Source organism: Antennarius striatus, chromosome 7, assembly GCF_040054535.1.
Source record: "Antennarius striatus isolate MH-2024 chromosome 7, ASM4005453v1, whole genome shotgun sequence".
Lineage (NCBI taxonomy): Eukaryota > Metazoa > Chordata > Actinopteri > Lophiiformes > Antennariidae > Antennarius > Antennarius striatus.
In genome coordinates, this window is record NC_090782.1 from 22,154,332 (window position 1) to 22,179,504 (window position 25,173).

The following is a 25,173-nucleotide window of genomic DNA, read 5'->3' on the forward strand; positions in this document are numbered from 1 at the left end:
TTTCCAACACAAAATTTTTTATTTCTCTTATGTATAAAGGATGACTTCATTTTCAATCCAAACACAGAAAAATGGTCCTTTAAGATTAAGTCAACATTCTCTCTCTCTCTCTAGTGGCAATTTCTGATCAGTTTAATTCTTCTCTGGTACCGTAAGAGTCATAGCAACAATCAGTGAGCAGTAGTCATGAAAAGTACAGCACCTAAGGTCCCAGTGGTAATAACTTCAATATCAATAACAAGAAAATTAATACCGATGCTCCTGCAATCATTCCAAAGAGGCATCTTTAACAAAAGTGAAACAATGTAAAAAGTCTGTCAGTGGTTTTCAAATTACATACAATCAGCATGACCTTAATATTCAATTCATTTACCTTCATTTTATAGCAGGGGTAGAATTTTATTTCAACCTTACAGTTCCAATCACATCACATAAACAAAAAGTAATTGCTGTTCAAAAAGGCTGAAGATAGACAATGTAAATACCCAGTGTAGATGTCAGTGTCAGTTATACACTCCATAAAACAACATTAAGAACTTTCAATGGTGACACAAATAATCAAATAGATCCCGTTTAGTTTTGAAGGCCTATTGCTTTAATTGTTGTAGAATACCAGGATAAGGTTCAAACCTACACCTCTTTTGTCATGGAATCAGCTCTTCCATCATTACATCGGACAAACATACATGATCAATTTATAATGTACCAAGTCTTCTTGGGGAGGCCGTGATAACCTAAAACTACTGGTGTGTTACCTAAACTCAACTATTCCCACACTTTAAGACATTTGACATAATTAGGATGTTTTAGGGCACTAGGATTTTTATCTTCTTTGACCCCTCGGTAATAACAAACTTCCACATCCTTCCTCTAACTAGTTATGATAAACTTCAATATCCTTGGTGATTGGATAAAGACTGCTTGGTTTCAATGTACCAAGACCCCCCCCCCCGGTTAGTGTGCTTACATGTTGGCCTTCTTATTAATCAGCACAGAGCAGCATGTGAGGGCTCCGTCCACTTTGACCTTCTCCAAGTTGGACAAAGGTATCAGTGTGTAGTCCTTCAACTTCTCGAACACCTGTGGGAAGCAAAAAGTGAGGATGTCATTGGAAAAAAAATAAATATATATATATATATAAGACCAGTTATGATCTCTTTGGGAATCCAGATCATGCTCACCTGCGTGCTACAACAAGATTTTTTTTAAAAAAGGGGGAAACTTGTGCTTCCTGTAAAGTCCTGTGCTACTAAAGAGACTCAAAATGTGAAGTAGAACACAAAGTCAAGAAATATGTGAAGAGAAAAAGTGGGTGAGAACGATTACGCCATTTTCAAACGACCCTCATAAAGCCACGCGACACCCTATGGACGAGATTTCAGAAGGAAACCAGAGTTTTCCGACAGCACTTCCAAACCAGGGTATTTTTTTTCTCCTTCAACTCCTTCTCAGTCCCTTGCTTGGGACACATTGAAGCCAAAGCCACGAATTAAAAGAATTCTTATCTTGTGTCGCCATACGGCTGACGCAGATCCTGGTGAATTGGTCGCCATGTTCAAAGTGACCACAATCTAAAGCCTTTAACCTCTTTTCTACCCGACACACTTCACTGCACCATCATGCTCTTTCTTGTAACACTTTAACAGTTAATGCATTCACACATATTTGAGCGTAATGATGCTAAAATGGATGACTTTCCCATGATTCCAGGCATTCATCCATCATCCTGTCAACCAATCATTTGTAAGCCCATCCTTGTCATTCAGTCATTTCAGTTTAGCAAGATCTATCATCATCAGAAGCTCCTCTGATGAAGTTGTTCAAGGAGGAACCTCCTGCAACACTTTCTAGTCTCTCCAGATTGAAATTAAAGTGATCTTATTGCAATGCACTGAATATCCAGCCCCATGGTAGCACTCGATGAAAAGTCAAGAGAACCATATGGCCAGTCATCTTCTGGGTACCATGAATGTGTAGACTGAGTTTTCTTGGCCACGACAAAGAATGGAGACATTTCATTAAAAAGAAATATGTGGACTTCAAAGTGAAGATGGAGAGGGGGGGGGGGATCAACGAAGTCAGATCCTCTGGCAACCTTCATCATCTGTCTGGAAATCCATCCAACACATGCTTAGATACTTTAGACGGAGGGAGTGAGCGACGCCTCCATCCAAAAACCTTCCACCACATGATCAGGAGTTCAGCTCAGGGAAGGTTAGAACTGCCCCAGAACAACAACATAACATCCCCTCCAGAGAAGCCCCCCCATTTAAATTTTTTTTTTTTTTTTTTTAAATGTTTCAAGCCGAGTTTTCACTACTGTGGTTGAGATTTATGTGTTGGCATGGTTTCACACAGTAGGGGTTTCCACTTTTCACCGGGTCTTTTGTCTTCTCGGTTTCTTTATCTCCAAAAACTGAGCCCCTCTGGAGCGGTCGGCGCTGCTAAACCATTAAAGATGTCCCGTCTCCACCTCCTCCGGCCCTGCCAAACCCCTCTCATGACCCCCCCCCCCCCCCCCGTGCTTGTTAATATGGGACTGTTATGTAACTTCACAAGGAGACTAAAAATAGGCCGGAGATCGGGACAGGCGATGTTTGGATTTGGAAAAGCAAGCAAGAGTCTTGCAGAACATCACTGATTGTGCTCAGAAATCTCCACATCTCATCGGGGGAACAACTTCTCCTGGGAAAAGTACCAACTGTAGACTGGCTGATGGTCAGACCTGATAAAACCATCCCTGCAGTTTTACCGCCTGTGTTATGTCTTGCGGTATAAGTTGGTTTTTTTTTTTCCACTTTCTTTAACTTAAACACGGGCTTGTGTGGCTTCCAGGCCAATTTCTAGATGGGCTCAAACATCAGAAAGGAAACTGGCTCATGGAACAAACATACATTTCTCAAATATTGCTCCAAATGGTCCATTAAAAGGTGCTACCAAAGCAGGAAGCGTGAGTTACACAAATAGATTTTCATCATGCTCCAGTTGAATTCCCTCACTTATTCTTCCTGGAAGAAACTGAGACTTTGCTGTGGAAGTCCAAAAACGCATAATTTTGTGAATTCTTCCTTCTAAAAATAGCCGACGGAGGTTGGGGTTTAGACCACAGAGTACATTCTGAGGTTTGAGCACTGTCTCTGACGATCTCAGGGTGCTGGGCTTGATCCTGTGGGGATCCTTCTGACTGGTTGTGGGTGTGGAGCGACCCCAAAACATCTAAATAACAAAGCGACTCCTTACAATTCAAAAACACCCAACAGATAAAGGGAGACAATAACATGTCAATCATTGTGAGCTGCTCTGGAAATGAGATGCATTTTCTCAATGGCGTTTTCAATCAGGTGACCGTATGTGAAAAAGAAACTTGATGATGGTTGAGGTGTTCATGTGGTGACAGAATAGCAGTTCCTATGAGGGGACCCACTTTTAAATGAGCCCAAAAAAATCTTTCAGGATTTTTCTAATGAGTTTTTGAAATAGTCCCAACTTGGCAAATACAATGCAAATAAGTGCAAATAGGAGACTTTTCTTCTCTCTCTCTCTCTCTTTGACAGAAAGCCATTTTATTTTCACTTTGATGGCTGCAGTCAAAAATGCATCTTTAATACTGCATACAGTTTTAGCCTTATTTTACAGACGACAGCACAAATACGTACAAGTATAGTAAGCAAAGAAAGCCAGAGATAGTGAATTTCGTGTAGGAAAATATTGATTATTCAAGCTTTAAATCTCTTTCTGGCCCCCTTTCTCTCTCATCTGTCACATCGAACTGAAAGTTCCTGTTTGGTGGTGTTTTTTTGCAGAACTTTACATCCAATAATTTGTCTCAGATCTGGACATTAGCCGTTTAACTGCCCACAATGTACTGTATTTCCTTCTTCAAATGTACAACCTCATGATTGAATGCATAAAGTGTGTGTGTGTGTGTGTGTGTGTGTGTGTGTGTGTGTGTGTGTGCATGTGTGTGTGTGTGTGTTTACCTTTGCGCTCTCTGGATACTGCTCTGGGGTGCAGTGCAGAAGCACATGCCCCTTGTTAGGTAGGTTCATGTAGATGCAGTTCGCAGCGCCGTCATCAGGAACGGTCAGTTTGTCGTAGCGATGGTCACTCATTTGCTGCATGGTCTAAAACACACAAACACACACACACACACACACACACACACACACACACACAGATAAGAAACACACATTCAGGTAACCAAGCAACAAGGTTGTGGGTGTCCACATGGTTTTTCTGAGGGACAAATATTCAGAAAAGAATCAGTTTGAGCGAGAATGGAGATTCCGATTGGGGGGTATGGTGGGAGGGGGGGGTTAATGGAGAATGCAGGAGCAGACAGACATTCTTTCAAAGCAGATGTCATGTTATTTATGTAATCTGAAGGAGCTGAAGGTGGGACAGGAGGTGGTGGTGGTGGTGGTGGCGGCGGAGGGAGGGGGGGTGAGAAGACACCCGTGTTGCCAAGTGGAAGTCGGGGGGGGGGGGGGGTGAGGATGTTATGACCAAAGGAGAGGCAGGTGCCTCTTAATGTTTATGAGAAGAACATCTGTGGACGGATACCTCAGAGACGAGAAGGGGAGGGGAGGTGGAAAGCATGTTGAAAAAAAAAAAAAAATCCAGTGTGACAACATTCAGAGGAAGTATTTTCAGAAGCGAGATTTTCCCCACATAGACGCCTCCTGTCTGATTTATTTTGTTGCCTTTGAACTAATACCTTGTATCTCATTTGTACAATGGCTTGTTAATAACATTAAGAATATTCACATAATTAATAGCAATAATAACAATAATAAAAAAGGGATGAAATGATGACAAAAAATTCAAAGAAAGTCTATGGATCCCTAATAGTTCATTAATTTAACTTCATTAACTCCAAAGGAAAAACACTTCCAGGAATGATTGTGAATGAATATGATGAAAAAAAAAATAAAAAAAAATCTACAAATGTGCAGTTTATGAGCACGCCGAGTGAAAATGTTTTCATTTCACCGCCTAGCGACTGGGTCTGTTGCCACTGGGAGGACTGGCGTGTTGACCGTGACAGGAGAGACCTTTTCCTGTGTGACTTACACACTAATATGAAGAAGTGCTGCTCGGTCGGGGTAAAGTGAAGATGGATTGTGGAGTCAGTTCGAGCGGTAAATCACGTCACCGAATATGAAAAACCATGTCACAGGACTGGACTTGTTAAATGGAACAGTAATCTTGCGTGAGCAGTGTGTAAAGCAAACACAAAATTATAGTTTTACACACACATACACACGCACATGCAAACAAAAGCATGCCTTATATCAGACATCTATGCTAACACTGTAACTCTAACTCATCACATTCACTCAATGTCAGAAATATCTAACAGTTAAAGCTGAGAAATAATTCATATTAGTCTTGATAGTATAATCGTCTTAATTTATGAATGTAGTGCTTCATTTTACAGAGCCCATTGAAGCCAGTTTATAAAAGTCTTAATTAAATGAATCTCACTGTATGATGAGTTAATAAGGCTGAGTAAGCTTGTTTCAATCAGCAAAAGATGTGCAATTCCATTTTTCTATGGAGAATAGCACCTCTAGAGGTTAAAAGTGGTACTACAAGACAGGACTTGCTGGCACTAGCTGGTTAGCGCACTATTATAACAACACAAAAGAACACAAATCTTGCTTTTTTTCCCCCCACATTATTTTGATACCATTATTTATGTTTTATTTTCAACCAAGGTTTTGGTTAAACACACCATTTCGAATTAAAATGTCAAAGTATGTAAAGCATTGCCTTAAGTACGGTGGCACATCCCATTCAACACACAACAGTTGTGTGTTGAATGTGTAACATTCAAAAAAGCATCAGCAAAACCTTCCATCTCTACGTGCAAATCATCGGTGATGCAAAATAATTCACATTAACTGCATTACATTTGACACCGCAGGGCTGCAGGGTGGAGTTCATGCTGTGTGTGTGTGTGTGTGTGTGTGTGTGTGTGTAACCAAACCAGACGCATTCCCAGGTCACTTGTGGGCGTGTTAGTCGATATGCAGCTGCCCTAAATGAAAACACAGTCTCTGTGCGTGACGGCCAACACGGTATCTCACACACAGGGGGATTAGGAGTGGTACAGCGGAGACTAAACGTCGACTCCACCAAAGATCACAGTCGTTCTTGCTCGGCTCTGTTTCTGGAACGTCATATTTTCTTAATAAAAAAAACGAGAAGAAAAGCTATTTAGGGCTTAAGGGAAATGTCCCGCAGCATAATTTCAAAGCACTTTGTGTAAAGTTCTGATCCATGAAATGCAATTAAATCCTTCCAAAAAAATTGGTGCTCTGCCCAATGTCAGTGGGTGCAACCAGTCGATGGAAGGCCGCGCTCCTCGCTAGTGCACCTTTTTGGTGTTGAAGATGTGTTAATATTAGCTTTTACTAACCAGTTTGTTTGCCTGGCAACAAAAAAAGAACAACAAGGCCTCCTCTACGTAGTTGTCTTGGCCCTTGATAAAGTCTCTAGGAACAGGAAACCATACACGGAGTGGTAACTGGGCAGCAACCCTCCAGTAAACAAAATATTTACTTGAGGGCAATAAAGTTCCCCCTGGGCAATGACAATCTTGAGTTATTCAACTCCGACAATGTACCGGGACTGATGCCATCCCCCGTGATCATTCGCATGATCCTTATTCTGGCTTCTAGTAGGAATATTTTTAATACCCATTGTAGTAATCCTTCCCAGGAAGCCCTTAAAAGTTTAACAATTCTTTTTTTTTTTACTGATGGACAACAACAAGCTACACACGCAAATTCTTCTTGAGGAAGCTTCATACTCTAGAGAGGAAATTAAACTGAAATAGCTTCCTGTTGATGTACAATAAAAGTTTGTTTGTTATGGCTCCTCCAAACAAAATTCAATTAGGAAATATTATTAGTTTCTATTGCACCCCCTGTAGGGAGGGGATGGAAGAAGCCTGGGAGGAGGAGGAGGAGGAGGATTCAAAGGACCTCTGATAACGCCGAGGAAACAACAGAATTAAGAACATGTCCTCCGATGATTCACATTTTTTCTTAATTATCCTACGCATAAACAAACTGGAATTTATGATACGATAACAGCTCTGTTTGAATCTGTGGTCAACCCAAATGCCATCCATGGCTTCCTTTATGATATAATTACACATCTGCTTTACATACTTACCTAAACTCACGCCATCCTAATGTCAAGCCACTAAATAACATCGGCCTCGGCTGAATTTCCCGTGAATTTTAAGTTGAAAATATGTTAACATCCTGAATTATGAAAGTGAAATTGCAATTATTAAACCCAATGAGGAAATGTAGTCACATTAATTTTCTGTACTTGACCCGTCCCAGCGGACTGCCCTTCGGCTACCAAGAAAATTGGGGTTCAGTATCTTGTAGGCTGCAGGAGCTGGGGATCAAACCACTGACATTCCGATAAGCAGGCGGCCACTCTACCGCCTGAAGCGCAGCCGCACCAGCGAACGACTGCTTCTACACGATAAAGGCAAAGGACGCATAATCCTCCAAAGCCATTCTCATCTCGATGTTAAACACACCCATAAATCATCAGTTTATATGTGGGGAAATAAAAAATCTAATTTAATCAAAAAGCAAACTGTTATTTTAGAGCTTATCTGCTTATCTGTACGAGCGTTATGTTTCATGGTTTGAATCCGGACCGACCTGAAAACAACCTTCACGGCGTTAGCGCCTCATAATCCAGAAGAGCTCCTCTGGTGTGCAAACATCCTTGAGGTGAAGCTCAAACCATGACCAAGAGGGCGTAATGACCTAATGAATCAAACAGGGCTGGGTCCAGGGCCCCGATCGGGGAGCGAGAGCGCTACCCGAGTTAACTATAGGGGATGAATGATGTGTGCGAGAGAACAGGGAGTGGGTGCCGCAGGCTCTGACAGAGGCGATATTTCGGGATGATGACTTCATAAGCGAAGCTTGGCAGCGACAACAGCAGATGGATGACAAAATCCATCCGTTCAGCGAGTTTTCTCATCCTTGGAAGAGCTAAACACAGACAGGAGACAACAGCCCGGTCTACACGGATTTACATTGTCAGCACTGACGCTCATTTGTTGAATAAATCCCAGACAGAAACCGAGCCAAACAAAGACAAGAGTAAAATTGAGCAGATGTCACATAAACAAAGAGAAGTTTAACTCTAAACACAAGTCAGGTCCTCCTTTCTCATCGGAGATCATTCTACAAAATGGAGCTAGCTCCGATTTTATTTTCGCACCAAGCATTTCTGTCCTACAGGCAAGGAGCCTCACTGGAATGGGAGCTACATCAACAACCCCCCCCCCCAAAAAAAACAAAACAAAACAAGCACTTTGAATTCATTAAACTAACATTAATGATCTTGCACTCCCTCAAAATGAGAACATTACCTAATTACAAACCCGGGGTTGTTAAAAAAGGCCTCTAAAACAGGAGCTAATTGCTGTAACAGTAGGTGACGTAAGCCGTAATTAGAAAGTGAGCAGCCTGTCATTAAGCCTCGCTCACGGCCACTCCTCATTGCAGACGTTAATTCCCGGGGTGATCAAACAGGCAAGAATCTTAATGAGTGAATGCTGGAATACAAAATCAATTAGTGCATGTGTTTTGTGTTTAGATTCTTGTGTACTTGTGTGCTTTTTAGACATTTCAAACGTGCTTGCAAAACCAACAAGTCTGGGCTCAGGCTTCTTTCAACGACTTTGCTCATTAGGATGTCCTGTCAAGATGGTCTGGATTTAATTGCCCCAGAGAGAGAGAGAGAGAGAGAGAGAGAGAGAGAGACTGACTTTTTGCATCAATAGAAGGACGCTTGTGTTGGACATGGCCAGCAGGGGGTGCTATCACACTAACCGGCATGTGAAAAGTTCCACCAAGGAAGATCTGCTGAAGCTAGAGGTACATGTTGCTCGAGCTCATCCTTATTTAGATTAGATATAGATCATGTTTGTCTAAGATATGTTAATGTGTTATTACATATTTGACAATAGATCAGCCATGTGTGGCATTTTACAAGTTGTCTTATAAGGCGATGGTAGGGTTATGACATCATAGGGATGAGCACAGATTTATTATTTTCTCTCCTCCAAGGTGCTAACTGCCTCTACATCCACCTCCTGTAGTTTATTTCTGTTTGTTTTTTCGCCATTGCTGCGAGCCGAATCGATTCAGACGCTCCGCAGTAATGAACTCAAGCTGTTTAATAGAGGGACAACACTTCTGTCATTAAAGCTGGAGTATATGAGCGCTACCGGCGATCGCATCAGATTAGCCGAAAATATAAATTAACGCGTGGGGATGAAGGTGGCAGGTGGGGTTTGGATGCGCTGGGGAGTGGGGAGAAGCAATCATGCTGTAAGTAAGTGGAGTTTGCTCTGAATCATGTTGTGTGTGATGTCCTGTCTTGTAGTGTTATTCTTGCTGAACGCTTCGCAGAATGCGGGGGGTGGGGGGGCACAAGGCCGTTCATACGGAATGAGTCGAATCAACCCCAGAATCGAAAAACAAAACAAAGAAACAGCCAGCTGCATCGATGTGCGTCACAGTTCTGCAAACAATGCCACTCCATCGATTCTGTGGTTTCTATGACTACAGCTGGGCCAAGTGAATCAATGGGATGACGCTTTAACTGTACATACAACACACACACACACACACACACACACACACACACACACACATAGACACACACATGCAGAACCAACATACTTTGAGCGCTTTCTGTGCCGGTTCACTGGATCCAATGACAATCAGGCCGGGTCCTCCCATACTGCAGAAACTTTTCAGGTGCAGCCCTTCCATCACGGGGACGGTCGACACGGCGTAATCCTGCAACACACAACCCAGTGAAGCATGACTAACATGATGGCCTTCGTGCAAATGGGACAGGACATACAATTAGAGTGATTTCAATCAATAGAGCCTCTCTTTAGCTTTACATTATCAAAATAACTTGGTTCTACTGACATACACTGTTAACTGTTTTCTAACACACACATATGATAGCATTTTTTTTTTTTTAAATTTCTAAAGGTGGGACTGGATTGGACAGATGGGATAACTCAGCGTCTCACTTCATAATCCTTTTAAACCCTAAAGTTCTGCCGCTGCAGTCAATGTTATGTAAGTTAAATGGTGTAACGTAAATTGTACAGTTGTACTTTACGCAATTCTGAAATGGGCCCATGTAACCTTTAAAGATGTGGAGCTCCTCAAGGCTGGAGGAAATATTCAAGTTGAAAGCTTGATGTGAATGACTCCAGGTTTCATGGAGATAATGCAGAGCAACTAAGATTTGGTTGCAGGATGTTAAATCTATTCATATCTTGACATGAAGCCAAATGGAAAGACAAAAGGCAACATCCTTAATGTTTTATGCATGGCTTCACCTCACGATCTTCCAACGATTTATATGCAAATATCTGCTTCCTTTGAATTTGACATCAGCAACACTTTCCAAACAAGTTGGGACAGTGGAAACAAAAACCTGGGAAATTCATGGCTTCCTCAGAAAAACACCTGTTTGGAATCCCGCACAGGTAAGCGAGTCAAACGGAAATACCGCGGCTGATAGCATCTTGATTGGTTAAGAAACATTCTCCGACGACTTAGTCATTCGCGTGCATGGATGAGACACAGATTCCAGATTGGGAAACACATGATTGTGTTAAAGGATGTGAATAAACGGGCTTGGGAACACTTTGAAATACCTGACCCAAATTTTTTGGAATAAGAATTGTGCAAATCAGGTGATATAAAATGGACTTTAAAAAAACTACTACGAGTCATAGTTTCACAAACAGCTGTGCATGGTTGCTTATTAGGATATCTAGATATCATTTAAAGTCTAAAAGCCTAAAAGTTTCTTATCCCAAAGTGCTGTGCATCGTTCTCAGTATGTGTTTCCAGGCCCTTTAAAGTCATACAAAGGATAAAGGCTACAGTCATTGAGCGACTCCATCCGTACCGATTGACATACGGCCAATATTAGTTCAACACAGGATTAATTCTGCAGCACTATATAGAGGCCTATACTGTCGTATTATTTTTATTCTTTTAATCCCCTCTCCTTTGACAGCTGATTTTGGACTGATCCATTCATTAAAACACAATTTGAAACCTTTTGCAAGAATTGAAACCCCAGGTCCATATTTGACGAATTATAGCAGGGCATAGCCGGCTGACTGTTTTGACTTTGATTTACTGGGCTAAAGCAATTTCTCACTTATACATTGATAGATTGAGCATGGTCTCAGTGGGTGACAGTCAGACATACTGTCAGGCCTTGGAGAATTTTTGTCCTATGGAGGTTTGTAAATGTTGAACGGATACTGAGCTGTAATGTAAATTAAAATGAAATTATGAGACTTTAATCTTATATTTTGAGGTCTTTCCTTCCTGAATCTGCGTGACTACATTTATATGACTGTATAAATTTTGGCTTCTGCCTAAGAAAACAACTTCAACCTGACATCCGTGTGTTTCTTTTAATCACAGACTATGTTTTGAGTGAGATTTTATAGCTTATAGCTTCATAAAATGCTATGAAGTGTTGTATACATTTTCCGACTTACACTTCAGCGTGACATTTTCCATTCAAGTGTACGTTAAGGACTTGTGTCAATATTTGCAATGCATCGTTGGCTCAATTAAAGCTCTAAAGGTTCACTGAAACATCAGCGTGACCGAACAGAACACTTGAATTTTCATCATGCATAAAAACCTAAATACCTCCATCCTTGATGTTTTCCTGAACTTTTTCCTTGGCACGTGTTTGGCATACAAAGGGACAACTGGGAATTACACAATCTGAACTTTCTTTACTCCTTATCCATGGAGAGGAAGTTTTGTAGCGGTGTAAAATTAGAAGTACCAGTCATACTTTTCTCCTTATCAAGATAAATCCATTGGGGAATTAAAGGCGAGGCAGAGCTGCTTTTCATCTACACTAAAATGCTGATATGCTACCATGCTGTGACCTCAAAAGCATATCAGACTGAGCCTTATTGAGGTCTTAAGCAGTGTTTATATCCATATGCTTTTAGCAGAAGTTAGGATTCTCACCTCTAGCTAAAGAGGAAAGAACACAGTTCTGCTTCTTCACAGAAGAAACTCATTCAAACGATGGCACAATCTATCCTGACCTCTGAGAGGGTCTTGAATAAATAAATCCAACATCTGCACACAGTTTTTGAGCACAAAACAAACCTGGCATCAAAATTATCCTTAATTTGATAATTAAAGGAAAAAACAACAGCGATAGGACAAACCGATCTGATAAAAAACGGAAAAAACAATCATGAACGCTCAAACAGTTTTTCCCTGTGTCGTTGCCAGAGATGCATCATTAAGTCCTCTCTTATCAAAGATAACAGAAAACACAGAGGAATCAATGTGGAATTCAAATCAGATACAGATGGGAGGATGGAGGCGCACCAGTGAAGCTCTTCAGGTTACCGTAATTTGTTGAACTCTTCAACCACCTCTGAATTTTTGTGTCAGCAGCCGTTTCTCTTTTGATATGGTCTGTCAGGAAACACATAAATCTACCCAATAAACTCAAGATTACAATAACATTAAACAAGACAGAATAAGGTGCTGGATGTGCGACCCAACCCATGAATCTGAAGGACAGACACCTAAATCTTCCTAGTTTGCCTATTTCTTTTGGATGTGTGTGGCACATGTGGGTGGTTATTGTTGATCTTGGAGAACAGAGTGCAAAGATATTAGAATGCAGCTGGAAAGGACAATATGTTGAGAATAAAAAAAAGACAAAGCCTCGATAATAAATAGGATTAAAAATAGACAAAGATCTGTCATCCACCGATTGCAAATTACAGATAAAGCCGTTTTATTGTTTTATTTTGTTGTTGTTGCCCCATTAAATGACCAAACTGAACAAAGTCTTTGCCCATTAGAACTTTGATTTGCCTACCTTTGCTGTGGCACTCATCCTAAAGCTTGTTTGTTCATATGATTACATGATATAGTTAGAAAAACAGGCTCAGTAATTTCTTAAAATTCCTTGGCATTGCAGTTTTTTTTGTGTGTTTTTTTTTTAGCCAGAGCTAAATAAGCAGCTGCACTCAGCCAATCTGCTGTGCTGGGGGAGTATTTAGAGCAACACGACAACGTTCGCATTCATCACGATGAAGGAATCCGGTAAGGCTGATGTGTTTTTAATAGATCCTGGGAAAAAAATGAAAGTCTTGGGAATAAACTTTATCAGGTTCGTTCTGCATGGGCAATAATTCATAAATTATGAGATCACCTGACAGTTTATCAAAGATGACTAAGCTCAAATAGTGTTACATCTCAACTTCAAAGGAATTAATATAGAGGTATTGATTGATAATGCTATTAATTTCCTGGACTGGAGATTTGATTAATGATAAACTATCCATTTCTTCTTTTCACACTGATGACATCTGAGTCCTGTTGCTAAGAGACCTATGAAGAGAGTGGTGGTTGTGCCATTTTTATTTCAAATATCTGTTAAAACATTTATTTGCACTTTTCTGTATTTCAACGAACACAGTAGCTTATGCTATATACTTTAGCTCCAATGTCATTTGACCCTTTTGGACTGACAATTTTATATTGTCTTGAAGCTGATAGAATGCAACTTACTTTACGATGGTCCCCATTTTTTTATTATTATATAGCAAAAGGGTCGTAAATAAATTGCATGTGGTGGCATGTCCTGATTTATTAGTGTATTTTTATGTCACTCTTTTGGGTTTACAGCCCACACTGTCAGATCAGTTTCCATTTAAACTGCAGCACACAGTTTGAGCAAAAAACCTCTCTTGAAAGATGATTTACGCTGCTCTATAGCTAATTAGCATTCAGCAGATTAAGAGCCAAATATTTCCTCTGTTAGGGAAAAAAAAGGCACTTAATTTTTACTTAGTCAATTGTGGTTTGGTCAAATTCCATGCTTGTGTATCAAAACTCACCTTGAAAGCATCTGCCAAGATTTCTGCTCCTCTCTGATTGGTCCGTTTAGAAAGGCCCACAAAGAACTCTTGACCTAAAGAAAGATCCACATGCCACAGAGTTTGTTAACACAAAACATCCACACAACATTTTAAAACTAAAAAATTCTACAGTGGCAAAGCTTAAAAACCTTGAACATTAGCAACACAACAAGCAGCTTTTTCTTTATGCATGTCTGTGTGAGACGCCAGCTACGATGGGCACATTCAGACAAAGCCCAGAATGCCTGGCGAGGATGCAGAAGCACACTGAGCTCTGGGATGGGCTCCTAATGTAGCTGCAGAACCTTTAAAAAAAATGAGCCGTGAGCATGGGCCCTGCCAACAGGAAATGTTTCTAGCCCTGCCATGTGAAATCAATTTCAGCTGGAAGGAACAGGACTACAAACCAAGTGTCTAGAAACCCAATTAAGTGTTCTATCTTTTTTTTTTTTCTAGCCACCTGGACAGTGTGGAGGAGGTTGACCTGCATTTGAAGACGACCTGCATTTGAGAGAAGAGAGTCAACACGTTTATTACCTGATGAAATACGACTGTCAGTTATGACAGCATTTTTGCTACCCATCATGTTTTAACAGTAAATTCTGCTTTGAGCGTTGAGGCCCCAGTGTCACTGAGGTCACAAAGAGGAATGTTTGTGTGGAAGATCCCAAAACACAGGCAGATACAGGATGGTATGTTCACTTACTGAGGCCCAGATCTGCTTGGACACAGCAACAACATAATCTCATTTGTAGTTAATTCATCATGCAGAATCAGTTTTCCCTACCAGGATAATGGATAACTGTATAAACCAAGGTTGAAGTGTATTATGTAAGACAAGACATTACGTGTCTTGAGGTGCAGAATTAATGGATGAGCAAATAAAACACGGCACAGCTCATTTTTGTTAAATGGCTTCCAGAGAATCCTTTGAGCCAATCGTAAACAGACTTTAAGTCAGTCCTCTAAAGTATTTTCTGTTTTGTAGCTTCTTTAAAAGGGTAAACTCTAAAGCAGAAAGAGCAATCATAATGAACATTGAGGATTGAAAGCAAGATCCACAGATATGAATGTTTTGTTATGATATCTATTGTTCATTTGTTCAAGTTTACAAGACATTGAATATTGAAACGATGATTTTTAAAATAAAATGAGTTCATACTTCCACCAAGACCTGGTAGCAAGCTTATACTTATACTAAAAAAGATATTAAACACCTTTAACCTAGATAAAGTTTAAAGGTGTTATGAACAATGTGGTGACGGAGAAATCTGCATACGTTTTGAGAGGTTACTATGTATTAACAGGTTTTATCATTTTATAGTGTGGAGTTTTGTATAACATATTGTATTCTAATTTGCGCAACTGGCTGTTAGTTTGGTCAGATATAACTTAAGAGGTTTTTTTTTTATATTTCAGTTGGACTAAAAAGTTTTTTTTCTAATTTAGCCCAAAAATAGCCAATTTTTTCATTATTTCCTGTGAAATTAAAAGAAAAAAATAAGTATCTTTAGTGGTTGAGAAAAACAAATAAAAACTTCCTCCGCTGAGGTCTATTCTGGCTCTAGCACATCCTTTAAGTGTGTTTCACTGAAATCCATTTGGTAGTTTTTGTGTTATCCTGCTGATAAACTGTCCAACCGGCTGAAAAACGGACAATGGTGAAAACACAACCACCACCCCCCCCATCTGCAAACACCACATGCTTCAAACAACAGCATTTTAGTATTTCAGCAGAGATAAAACCTGGTGGTTCCATTTCAGACCATGTACTTCAGGCTTGTGCGTATCAACCTTTAGTATACATGAATACAGATGAGAGAATCCATGCAAGTCTTTTTATATTTTTTCTGTACATTCCATCTATGCACAAGTAACACAATGAAAAAATAAAGTATGCTTAAATCTGTAAAATGGCCTTCAGAGCTTATTGAACAGTTCTTTAGCATGAATTCCCCAACATCCAGTGGTCACAAGAGAAGGCCGACACAAAGAGTAGCAGGAAATACACAAAAGATGGTAATTGACTGGGTCACATCCTACCCGTAAAAAGCACATCGCCGCCATCCAGCGTAGCGTTCTCGTCTGCCATTTCCACAATGTTCAGATTCAAATCCTTCAGGGCTGCTTTTATTGCCTCCGTCTACAACAAACACAGGGACACAAACACCAATACACATAAAGCATCTACTGATATTAAACAAAAGGATGTAATGACATACAATTAACCACGCCGGCAAAATGGGCCACACCATCAGCATTTCCTATCTTCGGGATTATTGCAATGCGGTCCAGTTCTAATCAGACATCTGTTGACAAGATGATGGAAATCGGTTTGAAGACTTTCAATGGATTTCTGGAAGGCGCAGTAATTCACGGTAACCGGAGATGGAGCCCAATGAAAAAAAAAAAAAAAAAAGACCTTTTTCTCCCCAACAGGTTTTGATGACATCATCTTAATGAGCCATGAAATGATATCATTTTGGAGGAAGTATGTTAAAACATTTACAAGGCAGCGTCTATGGGCATTCTGGAGAACCAACACAAACTATACATAAAACTTTCTGGCTGGACCATTCCGAGCGGTGATTGGTGGGAAGTTAAAGGATGGCTTCCACCCAGGACGCTTAGCATGTATCAATGTATCATGAAATGCGTTCCCTGCATGTTGCCTCTGCTGAGCTGGAAACCCGACTCATGGCAGGTCTTATTTTGGCTGGGCTTCGGCAGGTCTGCCGCCCAGTCTGACCGCCCAGTGTGATTTTACTGTCCTGTTTTTTGGGGTTCCTGTGGGAGTACTTTCCAGTCATGCCGGTCATGTTAGTGCGAGTATCATTGTTTCCAGGAGCTCTATCTGACTATGACCTCAGCCTGTTTGTGGTGACTTATGGCCAATGCTTCTGCTTCTCCTCATAAATGGTCGGTCGAGCCCGTTAGGTCACCCAGGTAGATAGGCGTAGTATGCGTTTCTGAGAGGAACACGATGGTGAATGCATGGGCACACATGAAGCAAGCTGAAACAGGAAAGTCTAATCTAATTTCCAACAAAAACTAATTATAATTTTGAAGGGAGGATGATGCAGCACTGACTGCTTATTGAACTGATGCCTTTGTCGTTGTCTTCACTTTCCAGGAAGACAACGGTTGAAACCCAAAGACCAATCAAATCCTCCGCCTCCGGGTGTCATCAGCACCGCGGGCGGGCATCCTGCTCATCCGTCTGCTTCATTCAACCAGGAAAAACACCATTTCCTTTCTAAGTAACTGTGCCCACAGATTTACCGCTAGCTCCTCGCAAGCTTAGAAAACATCAGCATGAGGTATATTAAGCACAGGCAACAGCTAATCCCTCTCACTCTTTTTGTTCTTGCAGAGCAGATTCATCACAGAGACACCTTCTGCCTTCCATTTGGCTTGTTTTGCAGATATCTGCAGATAATCTGAGCAGGCAACCAGCATTTAATACTCCAATCATATTGTATAGAATTAAAACCCCCTTTCACAACACGGCCGCACACATTCACACCAAAGTGTGTCAGCCGTCATTATCAGCGGCTGATTTTTTTTTAGTTTTGTTTTTTCCACTAATCTGTGTCGCGCCAGCGCCTCCGCTATCACAGCGGTGTCCGACCAGGAATCTGCAGGACAGCATGGCGTAGCTTTACTTCATCCCTCTGGCATTTCCTGTGACATCACTGGAGGTGATGCGACCCACAGAGTGTCTAGGCCCCTCCGTACCATGTGAGACACCATGGCCCCCTTCCCCCCCATACATAGACAACAGTGTTATCTGCTTTGTCTGCTGTGTGGGTGGCAATGATGGGAGCTGCGTTCGGTGATTTGCGCACGTAATGAGTTGCGAATCATCCTGATGAGACTTTGATCTGGAATCTTTGGTTATGACTTCACAGAAATCCCCAATCACAAGATTTAAAATTTTTCAATGTTAGCACATGCACCTCAGGATCAACATTTGTTAGTATGATATGAGCTCTGTAGCCAAGCTAAAGTTAACATTATGAGATTGGTGATTATTTTGAAAAGATGCTCAATGGCAAAATTTAGTCACTCATAGTTTTTGGTTCTTTCATTTCTGATTTATTCCTGAAATCAGGTGATTTATAACTCCTCTTTCCTGTACAGAGACCTGCCATTTCTCTTACTCTGCTCCTCGCTTAATTATTACTGTTTCACCTCCATGTCTGCTTTATTATAGCAATAAGCTTTACATCACGCTGAGCAGCCATGGGTTGTTAAAGGTGATCAGTCTTGAATTCATCAGCGCTTGTGTTGTACGCCAAGAGATGGAGTGACAATAATACAGTGCATGCTTTTAAGTTCTTACACGTTGCAATGTAATGTTCTACATAAAATGAGGTTATAGAATATTCATTATGATGACAAGAGTCTGAGATTGGACTTGGACTTGTCTATCAAAGACTTCCAAAAAAAACCAAACAAACTTGAGAGCATCACCAGCATGTGGTAGAGAACATCAATGAGGCTTTCTTTCCACACAGACCCAAGAAAAATGCAGCTCATGAATTTTGATGAGAGATTTAGGCCATGGAAAAATAAGATGTGTTCAAAAAAAGGGAAAAAAAAAGAAAAAGAAGCACAGATGCTTTTGTTGGAAAAAAAAACAAACTAGAACTGAGGAGAAATCTACATTAGAACCTTGTCAACAAAATTTAATTGGGTCCCCAATGCGCACTGAGTTTGCACTGTGATGTAATGGTCTTTTGTATATAGTTTAGCTACAGCCTGATATACACTGATCTACACAAAGACGAATTACATTCTTAGTGTAATTCATCACTGAGTCCAAGTAAACAAAGGCTGTTGCCTAAATCCTGCAAGAAAAGTAAGAGTAATCGCACGAGTAAAATCAATCCTTGGCTTTAGAGCTGAGTGATGGTATCATACAGTCATTCCAAACATCAGTGTTCAATGACACTAGCTTGGACTTGAACATTAGCACCATGTGAACCTAAATGACCAACGTTCATGGAGTGCATCACCCTCAGCCATGTCTTTGCTGCGGATGACAAACTGTAAGCTGATTCTGACTGACTGATTTTGTGGTTTTCAGACTTGGCTACAAAGTTCAAACAAACTTGGTGCAACTATTGACCACCAGCTTTACGAAGCACCCGTCCAAAAGAATTAATTTACCAAAGAGAATTTATTATAAGAGAAGTGCATCTTCAAAACCATTCCATCAAATAAATGAAAAAAGAAACAAAAAAGTACTAGTTTCGTCAGAATAACCAGAAACGCTTGAGGCAATGTGTCGCTACAGCTTGTTGGAGATCCTGGAACTTATTGGTGGAAATCATGTTTGCGCTGGAGGTATTCATTGGAAAAGCTAAAATGTCATGCTTTTCAATAATGCAATTGAACCGTAATGTTTTCATACACTTTTCATAGTCATTTCTTTCACATTATAGGATTTCCTCCAAGTTATTCTCACCCGTGCCTGTCCAATAGAATGAATGGCTGTTTGGGGGGTTTGGCTGTAGGTTGCAAAAGAGCAGTGAGCACTGTAATCATGACAGACAAACAACATTTAGCTGCTGTTAAGTAGGAAAAATTGGCATGCCACTGCATGTCCCCAAAGATGTGCTGCTAATTAGAGCAGAATGAGCTTTAAGTTGATGTTCAGCTGTTTCCTCATGTGGGTTCTATCCTAAATCCATCCACTGGGTTTTCACCAATTTCAGGCTTATCTCTATCAATACTAGCAGATACCGGTAATTCCGATGCTCATTAACATGATGAAATCTTGTAGATGCAATACTGTGGAGCCAAAAGTTGACTGTTATTCTAAAGTAGTTTGACACTTTAGTGGTATATTCTCATCTAACTTCAGGACAGAAAGTGAATTAGACATTTTTTTAAACCTCAAATTATTCCTTTAACAGGTGCAGACGTTTCAAGTTTCGTACTATTTTTTGGAAGGATTACCCCGTCTTTAACGTCTCTCTTTAGCAATGCTTTTCTCGTTGTCTCATTCTTCACCGTCCTTCTTTTGCTCACACCCCCCCCCCCCTTATTCTCTCCAGATCTTCGTGGCAGGGTCAAGAATGCTCCGACAGCGGCTTCTCATGTAGAGTGGCCTATTATATCTCACTGTGAGGGACATTCAATACCCCACTTGGTCTAGGTGCCAACTCACTTTGCCAGTGCTTCCTCTCAGTACTCCCCCCCCACCGCAAAGTACTTAGCCAGGCAACACGCTGTTAACCAGCACCCTGCTTTAAATGAAAAAGGCTTTTAAAATTCATTAGGGGGCTGAAGCTCTGAGGTCCCGTCAGTATGCCTGCCACATTCCTACCGTTCCGGCACAGGACAGGCTAGACGGAGCAGAGAGAACAGCCTTTTATTTGGGGCTTTTTATGGACCCCGTCTCCCTGTTCTTGCCCCTGGTACCCGTGGATATCGCATTCTACTAAAAAGGACCATCAGTCTGATGGAGCACAGTGCATTTGGAAAGAGAATCGAGTACACAACAATAGCATTCCTGATGGTCATCCTAGCCTCCCTACACCAGGCAACAGGGTCCCACGCTCCGACATAATGGAGGATACAGCATTCCTCTGCCCCTCACACGCAAAAAAGGTTGTTATTGGCTAGTTCGTCCATAGAAAGAGTGGGAAAATAATGCAGAATCTAAGACAATAAAGGAGACTTTAATCAATGACATGACAGATTTTGTCATTTTACTCCACTTCAGGACAATATAAAATATAATGCAAAAATCACATTAGCTATGCAAGAATTGAATGGGTACTGCCATTTGAAACTGGGTATTAAATATTTGATATCATGAAAGGAATAGAAATGATTCCCTTCAGTTTGCTGAGTTGACAAAGTGCCAGTAATTGCTCAATTACAGATTTGTCAAATGTTTGCCACGGTTTGCTGAGTGCGTCTTCAGAAAGACGGCCGAAAGCTTTGAATAAACATCAACTGAATGGAAGAAATCTACAGAAATTGTAATGGGGTTCTGATGGGGTTACGGGTATATTTATACACGTGTTATGCTTCATTGCACACATATACCAAAACAAGCATGCACACACATTTAACTCGAAGATGCTGCACCTTGAATAAGAATCTGTTGCACATTGATCTCTTTAGGCCACAATTTCAATTTGGAATCATGCAAATCACCTTGTTTTAAAATATATTTGTCATTTTACAATATTTTTTTCTAGACTATATCTATATCTACAGATATATATATCTATATATCTGTAGTTTCAGTATTTCCTCTATAGTAGCTCCCTCTACATAATTACAAAACCACAGCATAGATTAATAATTGCATTATGTTCTGTCTGCTCCTGGTCTCCATCTTTCTCTCGCTTTCTCTGCTTTTGTCTCCATCTCATCGATTGTTTACTCTTTATATTTTCCTCTATTTTCCTCCACCCTAAAAAGTCTTGAGTCTTGGGTTCTGCTCAAGGTTTCTGCCTGTTAAAGGGATGGATTTCCTTGCCTCCATCGCCTAACTGCTTGCTCATGTGGGAGAAGTTGGGCTTCATAACACCGGGTCTTTCCCTGCTTTACCTGGAAAGTGCCTTGAGATAACTTTTTGTTATTATATGAGGCTATATAAATAAAACTTCATGTACTTCATGCTACTTTCAACAACAGAATACTAGTGCTTGCATACGCAAACAAAATAGGGCCCAGGTTGGTACTGTCACGGAGGTGAAATGGTGCATTCCTAAAAGAAACTAAATGCGAGGATTAGTGCTGTTACAGCCTGTAACAAAAGTATGAAATAACAACTCATTTAGTAGCCGCCAAGAAAAAACAAACCCTTCATGGCCTGTCCTTGCATTATCCAAACAATTTCTTCGTGTGTGTTGGAACATACCTGTGGTTAACCAAGCCATGACATCTCCCTCCTCTTTTGCAAACCCACCCCCCCAACCCTCCAACCCCCCCCCCCATCCCATCAGCTTCAGGATTACATAAATGTTGAGAAGTAGGTCAATGCGAAAGCATGTAGAGTTAACAGTAGCAGATCTGGAGAACCTCGCACCACATCCACCACAAGGTTCTGGCAGTCTGCCTCGGTGAAAGCTGACATAGTCCAACCTACTGCAGTCAGACTGCCTGCAGACGGGGCTCCCGGGATATCAGGGCTCCAAGGAGGAAAATGTCACACTGGACACAGTCCGAATGCTGGGAGATAGCAGCAAGGCAAAGATCACACAAACTGATTCAAAAGAGGTTGGGAAACAAAATAAAAGTGCATTTTGCATTTGACTGTTAAACCGTCTTGAGTGAGGGAGAGCAAAGGGAGAGAGGAGAAATGGGAGGATGGCTGTATTTGAATGGTAGTTAAACTCCTGCACCCCTCATATAATTACACATAAAAAGTGTGGAGGCTTATTAATTGGACTAAAAGACTTCTCTGTAAGTTTCTCAGTTTTTCTATTCATGCTAGTGCCTGGTGATTATCCACTATTTTTTTTACTATTTTAGGATAAAAACCTGAAATCATCTCAAATTAGTTCCCAGGATGAAAACAAAAGACTACCAAGGAAACAGATTGAGTATTTTCTCATTTGTGTGGAAGAAGTTAAATAAAACTGCAACTCTCTAGAGAAGCCTCACTGTTTCCCCAAAAGGATTATCAAGATTTAAGGTGCAATAGCAGAAAGTATTAGGGAATGATTTCACATTAAAGGTTTGCGTCAGTGAGATAAGAGCCTTCAAATGTCGAGGAAGATGGCACATACTGTCAGGAATAGAAATTATCTGTCAAAAGTAATATGTTGCTATTCAATGTAAGTGGAAAAAGAAAAAGCAGCATATAAGGAATAAAGACTTAAATATATAATGCATTCTACCGTAACATTTTGCTCTCCACGCACAGACACCCCAAGCAGATCCGAGCGCCGCAAAAATAAACTGAAATGTGAGACTGTTTGACAAGTCTGAGGTCTGTCCCAGAGCAAATAAAGTGCTCCCCCCAATCACTGGAGACGGCAGTAATTGTACCTCTAACTGCGATGGTTCCACAAATACAGGAGAGCTGCAGGCTAGGAGAGGGAGCTAACTGGAAAGCAGAGGGATGGAGTCTGCTGCTTACAAACGGGCATGATCCTCCGCCACGGGGAAAAACCGGGGGAGCTTCATAAATACATCTCTACTTGGCACTGTCTCCACTGTGTTTATTGGGTTTGACCCCTGCGGAGGGGACCACCATATGCAAACAGGGGGAAGCTAATGAAATCCACTACCTCATAAGTGACTGTAGTTGAGCCTTACACATAGCTTCATTCCCTTGGCCTAATAGAAATAATGATAATAATTACTTTCATACATCACTAAACCAATTAAAATGTGCTTTGATTCAGGCTATATTACATCCACAAAAAAGAATTCATGCTGAATTGTCATTTATTATATTTTTTTGGGGAAAAATAGTAACTGGAAACTGCATCAGCACTGCTGCAATAGAAGTTTGTTGAACGTCAGCAATGCTTGTTTGTACTCAAGATAAACTGCTTGCATGCCCTCTGGGTCACTGTGCTCCATACCACTAACAAGCAATGCTAAATAAATGCTTTTACAAGCAAGATTTCCTCTCTTGGATGACATCAAGTGGAAAACAAGTAAAATACTCCCAAGGTTGGAGGCCAAGTTGTATGTATCAACGGTGTCAGTTCTGTTAAAGGTCGTTCCAGTCGCCGATATTTCAAGAAGGGTTATAAAGCTCGCATGAACTTCCCAGAAGAAGATTTACTCAGATGCACTTTTTTAATGTTATTAACTGATAGCAAAATCAGTAAAAAGTCACATTTCATCATTGGTACATTTAAAGAACAGACTGTATTGTACTCCCTGAAGTCCAGACATAAATAATAAAAGCTTATAAAGCATTTATTTTCTTTTTTCTATGAACAAAACCTGAATCCTTACCTTCGACCTGCCTGACAGGCACTGAACACCCAGTTATCTAGTAAAGGATTAGTGGGGAGTTCAAGGTAAACACACCGTGCATGTCGATCCGTTTATGTGCTGCACTGCAGGAATAATGTGTTTGTGTAATCAGAAGGTATTGTACTGAAAGAAGACACAACCAATGGTTTTTAAAAGTTCTCATTTATAACAACATTTGTATTTTATATCACAACCGAGCTGTGTGCCGCCCATGCCATGTAAGACCAGTTAGGTCTTACATCATTTTCAAGCAATTTCATAACAATAGGAAAATTTATCACCAAAAAAAAAATAAAAAAATTGAAAATTAATTGGATTGTGTCATTCTCTATATGAAGCACAGCAAGCCTTTATTTACATTCAAAAAGCAACCATAATGGAGTAATGAGGTAAAGCCTTCCAGTCAATTATTAATTTAATTTCCAATTCATAGACAGTAATGGAGGCAAAAGGGTGTTCTGGACAGATCAAGGAATTCTAGATGGATTGGGAAAATGTAGAACATCCTGGTTATTGTGGATAATCCACAGGCCTCTTTCTTTGGAACTCATTATCATTAAAGAATAAGTCTCTGGCACAAAATGTCCAATGAATCATCCTGATTACTGGGTATATTATTGATCTCAAGTGTTGTCTCAGAACCCTCCAACTGGGAAACCCTTATTTAGATATCATAAAACCATAACTACTGTATAGAGCATGATAACACTGGTGTTTAGTTAAGTCAAACTCAGTTATATCTTGAAAAATACAGTGTAAAAGAAATGTCTTCAATCCGTGCAATAAATCCAGCCTCTTGATTCCAAAAACCACCAGAGGAAAAGCTGTACAGAAGAAGTCAGAAATAAACATAGGGCAAACACAATGTTGTGGTCCTTCTAACAAGCTGGAAAGAAGGATTGGGTCGTCTGGAATTTCTAAAAGAAGTTGTTTGAACAACGACATTGGACTTTCCCAAAAGATGTGGAAACAGATGACCTGTAAAAACAGTAATATGCCTCAGTAGACATCTGCCAGGGAGGTTCTGTGAAAGTAAATATGGTTTAGGATTGAAAAGGGAAGTAGAAGTTGATTGGAAAGTGGAAGGCCTGACAACTGTCATCAGAAGTCATTTCCCATTGCCCGTCAGGCTTTCCGAGCTCTGCGGTTATTACTTCTACGGAATCAAAACTTGGCGTCCGTTTCGTGTGCACCAAAAG

At 40.5% G+C, this 25,173-nt stretch overlaps 1 protein-coding gene across 3 annotated transcripts in view; it reads right to left on the bottom strand.

Annotated features, from left to right (window-relative positions):
* ddah1 (dimethylarginine dimethylaminohydrolase 1) overlaps window positions 1-25,173 on the bottom strand; it is a 59,133-nt gene continuing 33,960 nt past the window's right edge. For all 3 annotated transcript variants that reach the window (XM_068319548.1, XM_068319547.1, XM_068319549.1), the window contains 5 exons: window positions 16,052-16,151; window positions 13,988-14,061; window positions 9,735-9,854; window positions 3,981-4,124; window positions 1-1,080 (listed from right to left, as the gene is read on the bottom strand). In XM_068319548.1, coding sequence (XP_068175649.1) covers window positions 964-1,080; window positions 3,981-4,124; window positions 9,735-9,854; window positions 13,988-14,061; window positions 16,052-16,151 — 555 coding nt within the window. In that variant the 3' untranslated portion in view covers window positions 1-963. The remainder of the gene's footprint in view (window positions 1,081-3,980; window positions 4,125-9,734; window positions 9,855-13,987; window positions 14,062-16,051; window positions 16,152-25,173) is intronic.